General features: G+C 25.2%; 1 protein-coding gene across 1 annotated transcript; it reads left to right on the plus strand.

Annotated features, from left to right (window-relative positions):
* Window positions 1-9,119: 9,119 nt before the first annotated feature.
* Window positions 9,120-9,536, plus strand: HO173_011774 (uncharacterized protein; the record flags this gene model as incomplete). Its single annotated transcript, XM_037313652.1, has 1 exon — window positions 9,120-9,536. One exon carries the CDS (start codon window positions 9,120-9,122, stop codon window positions 9,534-9,536), a length of 417 nt encoding a protein of 138 aa, XP_037159418.1.
* Window positions 9,537-10,082: the final 546 nt, after the last annotated feature.

The following is a 10,082-nucleotide window of genomic DNA, read 5'->3' on the forward strand; positions in this document are numbered from 1 at the left end:
TTAGACGATTTAATAAAATTAGTCGTATAGATAATACTCTAAAATAGCGTATAATAATACGTATATTAATAATAATACGTATATTAATACTATATATATATAGAATAATACTCGTATATAGCCGGCTATACGAGACGAATAGCAAGATAGAGCTATAAGAGATAGAATTATATAAGGCGAATAACGAGATAAATATAATACGTCAGCCTATATATAGGGTAATAAGACTATATCTTTTTAACTATAGAAAGGCTAGGTGGCTAATAGATAATAGATACTCGAGTATAATAGACGTATTTCTAATAGTAACGAGAGAGAGTAATCAGTTAATCAGCTATCGCCATAGAAGGATAATCTAAAGATTTCATTATTCGACGATTTAAAACCGTCTAATCTTTTAGACTTTATTAGAAGAGATCTAAGAAAACTTATCTTACTATTATTAAGAGTCTCGGCAATATTTCCTAGAAAGCTATATATAAGATTTATATCTTATACGGCTAGCGGCCGCGCGGAAGCTAATCGGATTTGAAGGGGGTATATATATATTAAAAGGGGGTGTATATGTATAAAAAGGGGGTGTACGTATATCACATCCCATAAAAAATAGAGAAAGGCTATGTCTTTATGGTAAGAAGTATCGAAATATCGGAAAGAAATGAAGACAACGTGCTAATTAGTGGTGTGAATCCCACAATATCTCCTACCGCAGTGAAATTTTTCGAATAATGAAATAGCTATAAACATCGGACGGTTTCAATTCGTCTAAATATGCATCGTTCCGGAGTGATGATTTGATGTGGAACCGTGGAGAGCATATAACGTGGGATCTTGGAGAGCTAAGCCGTGTTCTTGGTGCTGGGGGCCTTATTGCCGCTTGGTTTCTCCGCAGTGTTCTCCATAGTGTTCTCCGCAGTGTTCTCCGCATTTGCCTGTTGTAGTTCCTCCTCTTACTTCTTAATGCAGTGGGGATGATAGGCTAAATTGCAGTGGTATTCTCCGCTTGCTGAGTGATGATTTGATATGGAACCGTGGAGAGCATATGACGTGGGATCTTGGAGAGCTGAGCCGTGTTCTTGGTGCTGGGGGCCTTGTTGCCGCTTGATTTCTCCGCAGTGTTCTCCGCATTTGCCTGTTGTAGTTCCTCCTCTTGCTCCTCCTCTTGTAGAGTATCAGACTGAGTGGCTAGCTGAGTGGCTGACTGAGTGGATGACTGATATGACGTGGGATCTTGGAGAGCTGAGCCGTGTTCTTGACGATGGTGGCCTTGTTGCCGCTTGGTTTCTCCGCAGTGTTCTCCGCATTTGCCTGTTGTAGTTCCTCCTCTTACTCCTTAATGCAGTGGGGATGACAGGCTAAGTTGCAGTGGTGTTCTCCGCTTGCTGAGTGATGATTTGATGTGGAACCGTGGAGAGCATATGACGTGGGATCTTGGAGAGCTGAGCCGTGTTCTTGACGATGGTGGCCTTGTTGCCGCTTGGTTTCTCCGCAGTGTTCTCCGCATTTGCCTATTATAGTTCCTCCTCTTATTCAACTGAGTGCGAGGGTACCGAGGGTAAATGTGTTCATATTGGTGGAATTGGTAGAATTGGTAGAATTGGTAGAATTGGTAGAATGGTGGAAGAAGAATGGTTACACAAATAGGTGGAAGGATTATTATCCGATCCCGGACGCGTTTGGTGTGACTACAATATTTGAATGTTAGTTTAACCCACCTACCGCTGGCTTAGAAGGAGTATATAGGGGAGGACGTATCCGTTCAGGCTCTTTTTGAGGGTCTTCTAACGCGTTTATGAGTAGTAGTAGGTAGCTGTTAGGCTCGCTTACGGCCTCGATTGCCAGTAGTAGCGGATTCGTCGAGGGGTGGCCTGGGGGCGTTAGTAAGGGGCTCTAATTGGGCGAGGGGTACCGAAGACGATTGTGTTTATATTGGTGGAATTGGTAGAATTGGTAGAATTGGTAGAATTGGTAGAATGGTGGAAGAATAATAAACAGGTGGAAGAATTATTATCCGATCCCGGACGCGTCTGGTGTGATTATTATGATTATCATATTTGAATATCCATTTAATCCACTAATAGTAGGCCAAACTTTATAATTTTTACAGCGTTAGAAAGCGCAAAGCGAGCTCTACAATTTGAGGAATTATGAAGTAACTATATGTATCGCAAGCTGAGTACTTCAAAGTGTAAAACTTCTATATATAAATTTTTGATAAGGGAGATACGGGAGGGCTATCGGGCTGACTCAGCCGGTCTAACTAAAGAGCGTAGCGAATCCGAATTGATAATTGGCTGCACATACAAATTCAAGGTTTTCTAGTTTAGCCCTATCTTATTCTATTATATATACTAATATTATATACTTTTTATAAGCGAGCTTTAAGTAGATTATATACTTCGAGAGTTATTATATATTAATAAAATTTAATAATATAAGAATTCTATAAAAGCTCTTCTATCGCTTTATATTTATAATTTTTAATATTAATTAAATAACTATAAAATCTTAATAGCGATAAAAATAAGAAGAATTTTATTAAAAGACTATTATCGCGAAGTATTTACTAAAGATTATTTATATTATCTACTTCTATATATATAATTAAAATTATAAATTTAATTTTACTTTATAATAATAAAGAATCTTATCTTTCTCTTTTAATAATAGATTATTTATAATTCTATTATTATTTATCTTCTTACTATATAAAATTACTATTATATTAATTTTATAATATATATATTTACTAAATCTATAAACGATAGTATTTAAAAGATATTCTATAAAAAGAAAATAGAATATAACTTCTAAATATCTTTCTAATTATCTTTCTAATTATTATAATATTATAATAAATAAAAGAGAAAAAGAAAAAAAGAAAGAAGTAATATATAAAAAGCTTATTATTCTTATTTTAATTTATAACGCTCGCGTAAAACTTAAGATAATAATTAATATTATAAAATTATAAGATTTTTAAATAAAGAAGAATAAAATAGATATAATAAAAAACTTAAAGAAGAATTTAAGTTTAAATCTAAAGAAAAGTTCGCGAGTTTAATTATACGCTAATAAGTTAATTAGTAATTAATAATTAATTCTATTAATATATATAATAGAATAAAATAGAGCTAAATTTAAAAATCTTAAATTTATATATATAATTAATAATAAATTTAGAGTTACTACGCTTTTTAATTAGATTAATTAAATTATTATAAGTAAATAAATTAATATTTATAATTATAAAAAAAATATAACTAAATAATCTTAATTAAAAAATAAATATATATTATTTAATTTTAGAATAACTTTTTATTTTCTATTAAAATTTTAAGATTTTTTTTTCAAATTATAAAACGAAATAAGAATTTTTAAATAAAAAAAGAATTTCTAAATTTAGTCTAATAATTATTAAAGCGTAAGAAATTTAAATATCGCTTATTAAAGTTCGCTCGATAGTTAAATAGCTCGCTTATTAAAATTTACTTATTAAAGATTATTTATCTATTTACTAGATAATTCTAATTAAAAAAAAAATTATAAATTTAATTTATAAATCTTTACTTATAAAAAATATAATATCTTATAGATTTTAATAGAATCTTTTATTTTTTAAGATAATAATAGAAATCTATTATTAAATATAATACTTATTAATTAAATAAGAAAATAAGATATTTAAACTATATTTATAATACTTATAATTTTATAATAATAGTTTTTTTTTATAATTTAATAGAATATAATTTTTAATATAGATATAATTTTTTAAAAGTATAAATTAAATATTTTATATAGTATTAATTATAAAGATAATTAGAATTCTAAATTAAATATAAATCTAAAATTAATATAATAAATAAATTTCTTATAATCGTATGAGAATACGTCTATACTTAGTATAGGCTATCTCAACGAACGCTAAGACCGCCTTAATACGAATTTTTTCAATTATTTTATCTATTTATCTATATATATATATATTATAAACTATTATTATCTATTTTAGTCTCTTTAATTCTTTTAATCTTAGTTAACTATCTAGCTCTTATTATAGTAATCTTAAATTACTTAATCTTCTTATTTCTAAGTATATTATATATCTAAGACTCTTTAATATTTATCTACTTTAAAGTCTTTAAAGATTTTTTAATCTTCGTTTTCTTATATATAATAATCTTATTTCGAGCTTAATAAGAGTAGATAATATCTTTCTTCTATATTATAATATTAGATTCTACTTTTCGAGTTACTCGAGCTACTATAATTTATTAAATAGTATTTAATTCTCGCTTAACGAGAAGATTTAAAAGTATCTTCGCTTCTACTCTATAAATATATCTATTAAGCGACTAATCGATTAAATATATATTTCGTAGTTTCTTTTTATACTATATAACTTAATAATAAATATATAATATTAGCTAGTCTTTAAGATCGAATATCTCTTACTCTAGAGTCTTATCTCTTAGCGAAAAGTCTCTCCGCTAAAATCTAATTAAATAATTTAAAATAATAGTAGAATTATAGAAAAAAAGGCTTATTTCTCGCTATTTAAATATAATAGTTAATCTAGTAAAGATTCGATTATAAATTACTTAAAAATTAGTTAAAAAATCGAGTTTTAAATAATTATCGCTAGCTTAACGTATTACGATATTAATTATCTTAATATACTAATATTTAAATAACTAAAAGACATCTATATTTAATAACTAATATAGATATAAAAAGTATAAAAGTAAATAGAATAGAATAATATTATTATTCTCTATATATTTAAGTACTTCTCTAGTAAGATAATTACTATAGCTATCAAATAGTAATAATCTATATATTTCTATACGTCTTCTCTTCGTAAAATAATTAAAATGCTTAATTCAGGCCTTATATAGATTATCGTTTACGTATTCGATATTATTAATATTCTATAGAGTATCGAGATTAAGACTCTCTTAAAATTAATTATCTAGATATTATTTTTTAACTAAAATTAATATCGGGGGAAGCGTATAATCTAAGCTACTAATATACTTAATTAATATAATATACTCTCTATTATCCGCATTCGTTTAATAAAGTAAAAGTTCTCTTTCTTTTATAATAATTCATTAACTCTTACTTACTCTAATTCGAAATTCAGTCTTATTAAAATTATAGATATTCTTTATTTATACTTTAAACTCTTAATAAATACTCTAAAAACGTTAAAATTAGTTCTAAATAGCTTCTAATTTATATATATTCTTTCGTTAAGCTATAAGAGACTTTTATTTACGTATTTTATATTAAGAATTACGCTTTAAAAATCGCGTGAATTAATAATTACCTACGTACTTAATAGAACTAAAGCGCTCGCGAAGTATAGAGTTTATAGCTCTTTTAAGTATCGAACGACGATAAGATATTCTTAATTTATCGAGTCGTTATATATATTAATAAAGAGTCTATTCTTTATAATCTATAAGCGCGTAAGAGTAATTATCTTTAGAGGAAATTCTATTATAGCGATTTAGAAGCTAATTATAAGATATATTAAATTTAATAGTTAATCGAATAACTTTAAACTTTATTTCGAGAATAATAGTAATTAAAGTCTTCTAAATACGTTTCTAAATAACGATATATAAGTTAGATATAATATAATATTTATTAATTAAATAAGTAAGTATAATAAATATATTTCTCTATTAAAATTATTATTATAATATAAATAATTTTATAATAATAACTTATTTTAATTTTTTAATATAATATAATTTTTTAGAATTATAAATTAATAATTTTATATAATATTAATTATAAAGATAATTAAAATTCTAAATTAAGAATTAATATAATAATTAAATATATATAAACTTTAATAAAAATTTTTATTTTTTAAAATAAATAATAAAAATTTATAAAAATATATAATTATTAATAATTAGATAAGAAAATATAATATATATTTATATTAAAACTATAATTATAATATAAATAATTTTATAATAATAAAAAATATTAATTCTTTAATATAATATAAATCTTTTAAATTATAAATTAAATATATTATATAATATTAATTTGAAGTAAAATATATTTTTATAAATAATATAATAATTAAAGATTATATTATAAGTTAAGAAAATTAATAATTTAATTATAAAGTTTTTTATTCTATTATTTATAATAGTTTAATAATCTATCTAAATTAAACTATAAGCTTTTAATCTATCTTTATATTTATATATAATTTAATATTATATAATTTTAGAAATCTATATAAAAGTTATATATTCTTAATCTATAATATTACGCGTTTATTATAAATTATTAATAATTAAGAATCTATATTCTATTATTAATAATTTATATATAAAAATAATAAAAAGTCTTATTTTAAAGATTATTAGATAGAAAAGATTTTATCGCTTTCTATATCGCTTTAATAATAAAATATTATTAATAATACTTAATATTATTTCTAATTTTATTTATTATATCTAATAAATTTTCTTAAATAAATTTTTAAAATAAAGCTTTTAAAATTAATAATATAATTAATTTTTAAAAATATTTAATTTCGTAAAGAATAATAGCTAGTAGATTATAATTAGAAAAATAATTAGAAATATATATAAAATTAAATTTATTATTTAAGTAATATCTTTATATATTTTTTATTTTAAATATATATCTAATAGCACTTTTTCTCTTATTTATACTCTTCTCGCTTATAATAAATTTTCTAAAAATCTTATTACTCGATTTTCTAGCTGCTTTTACTATTAATAATATTCAAAATATTCTTTTATCTATCGCGATCGCTATAGAAAATATACTAGATTTCCTCTTTCTAAGTTTCTTATTATATTTATTCTTTTTTAATAATTTATTTATAGATAGATATTTTTTAACTACTACAATTTTAATATTTTCGCTATATATATTATTAAAATTTCTATTTTTATAAATAATATCTTAAGCTTAAAAGATAATCTAATCTTAAAATAAAATTACGTTATTATCGCTAAATATATTATTATTAAATATATATATTAACTCTTTATTCTTATTAATAACGTATTTATAAGTTTATCTAATTTAGAAAGTTAGATAATTATAATAATAATTAGAAAAGAGAAGATTATATTTAAACTCTCTTTTATTATAATAATTAAAATTATAAAAATTATTTCTTCTTCTTCTAGTCGTACTAATTACTTATATATTAAAATTAATAAACTTATATAAATTTATTATAAAACTTATCGCTAGATTATAATATTATTATTTTTATTATATATTATAAATTTCTAATCTCGAGCTTCTTTTATAATAAAGTCTATCTCTTCTTCTTCTAATATAATTAAATTTATTAACGAATTACTCTTTAAATCTACTATCTAACTACTTTTAAAACTTTATAATTAATTACTTCTAGAATTTTCTAATTAATTATCTTTAGAACTTTCTAATTAATTACTTTTAAAACTTTTTAATTAATTATCTCTAGAACTTTCTAATTAATTACTTTAAGAACTTTCTAATTAAATATCTTCAAAACTTTCTAATTAATTATTTTTAAAACTTTTTAATTTATTACTTTTAAAATCTTCTAGCTAATTTAATATTTCTTTATTATTAAGAAATTAAATAGCTAGTTAAGAATTTATTAATAAAGATTTATAAATAGAAGTATTTATATTTATTATTATATCTTTTTAAATATAAGTATAGAATAAATAGTATTCTAAAAGTAAGCGGTCTAATTAATATTCTAATTATCTTTCTAATTATTCTTTAAAAAAGAAAATATATATAATAAATCGAAAGTGTAAAATAAAATCTTAAAAAAGATAAACTTATCTTATAGAATTCTTAGATCTAAATTTTTAAAAATTTAAAATAGATATCTATTATTATATAAAAGCTAAGAAAAGTTTATTATTAATAATAATTCTTAAAAACTTTAATTAGATTATTAAATTTAAAAAAATTTAATTAAAATTTAACTTTATAATATTAAAAATTAGTGTTAAATTTCTTTATAAATAAGAATTCGAAAAAACGCGAAAACGCGCTAGTAAATTAGTCTATTTTTTTTATTAACGCATTCTTAAATTTTCTTATATTTTAGCTTTTTCTAATACTTTTTTTAATTATATTATTTTTTATAATAATATAATTCTACTTAAATTTTCTTATCGTTTCTATTATAATACTAATATACTCTCTATAATATATTCTTTAATATTTTATAATAAGCTTTTTATATAAAAATTATTATTATAACTATCTTAAATAAGAGTTTAATTAAATAAGTAAATTTACGTATTTTCTATTATTTCTTAATATTATAAAAGTTAATACTATTAATAAAGATAATAACTTTAATTTACTCTATTATATTATCTCTAAAAAAATAAGAATATTTTAAAAACTTAAATAATAGTGTTACGAGCGTACCCTTAACACATTACTCAGCCCTATGACCTAGTGCCTTGGCGGAGGCATCTTCTACTATATCATGTCTTCTTCCCACCTACATAGTTCGGTAGCCTTATTATCCTCGTTCTACCTCACCCATACTGATATCGCACCTATGCTGGTCCTGACATTATAATAAGGCTCCTTCGTATACCCGGCGAAGAGAAATGCAATCGGACACTCACTCCATTCGAATTAGCGGACGAATTCAAAGAAATGCGCTGGCAGGGGCTTTGGCAAGAAACCAAGTTGAGCCATCGTATCCCTGGGTAAGCCCACCAGACGGGTAACTCGATTTCATAGCGAATCGGACTCGGCAAACAGTGGTCGAGAGATAAACAAGGCATTGGACCATTCGTACGGCTAGCGAATCGAAAGAAATAGCCAACACCATCTCACAAACACCCCCACACTCACCAGCAAACGTACGACCTCTTCACTGAGCATGTCGACAACACAGTGAGCCTGCTGCAATAGCGACGGGAACAGCCCCGAAATGACACATATCGACCTCTTCACTGAGCATGTCGACAACACACATAGTGAGCCTGCTACCAAATGGCATTCAACACATTCGATTCTTATCACCTACCTCCCTACCACACCTACGAATCGACAAGTGAGTTGAGACAAAGGATGGAATGGAGGATGGACTTGATGGCAAGAGCATGGGAGACACAGGGCAAATCTACAGTGAAGCTCCCAGGCCAGGCTGCCAACAGGTGTTGGAGGATGACATGCATGCGTTGGATTTTCTTCAATTCTACCGAAGGACTATGGCAAGAAGACTGGACAAGGAGAAGAACTCGGAGAATCTTGCTGGCACGCAGGCAAGATATGGCCAATATCTCCAGGATCTCTGCAGGACAATGTGGGTATGGCAGGCATGGATGGCACAGTCAAGACCAGCATGCGATCCGATGTTTTCGACTGCTACCACTACACCTCGGCAAATCGTCTCCGGTCGAGGCCTACACGGACTATGGATGTTTGGAGACACAGGGCAAGCAATGGGCGTGCATCTCCGGTCTACCAGCCATGGGGGCCATGGCTATTGAGAGGGGGGGGTAGTGTTACGAGCGTACCCTTGACACACCACTCAGCCCTATGGCCTAGTGCCTTGGCGGAGGCATCTCCTACTATATCATGCCTCCTTCCCACCTACATAGTTCGGTAGCCTTATTATTCTCGTTCTATCTCACCTATACTAATATCGCATCTATACTAGTTCTAATAATTAGTAAGATATAAAAAATAATAAATAAATATTTTAAAAATAAGAATATAATAAAGTCGCGCTAATATTTAATAAGTTTAAATATATATAAATTATTAAGAGTAATCTTAAGAAAATAAAATAATATAAATATAATAGCGAAATCTATAATTAAAAAAAAACTTCTAGCTTTCTTCGAATATTAAATAATTACTTCTAAAAAAAAGAAGAAAATAAAAAAAAGAATTATCGAACGTATTATATATAACTAATATACTTATTATAAATTTTAATTATTATTATAATTATTCTAATATCTTTCTAATATTATAATTAATATTTATATATAATATTTTATATATTATATCGAAGATAATAAATTCTATAA

This window comes from Letharia columbiana, assembly GCF_014066305.1.
Source record: "Letharia columbiana isolate WasteWater2 chromosome Unknown Sc0000067_s1, whole genome shotgun sequence".
Lineage (NCBI taxonomy): Eukaryota > Fungi > Ascomycota > Lecanoromycetes > Lecanorales > Parmeliaceae > Letharia > Letharia columbiana.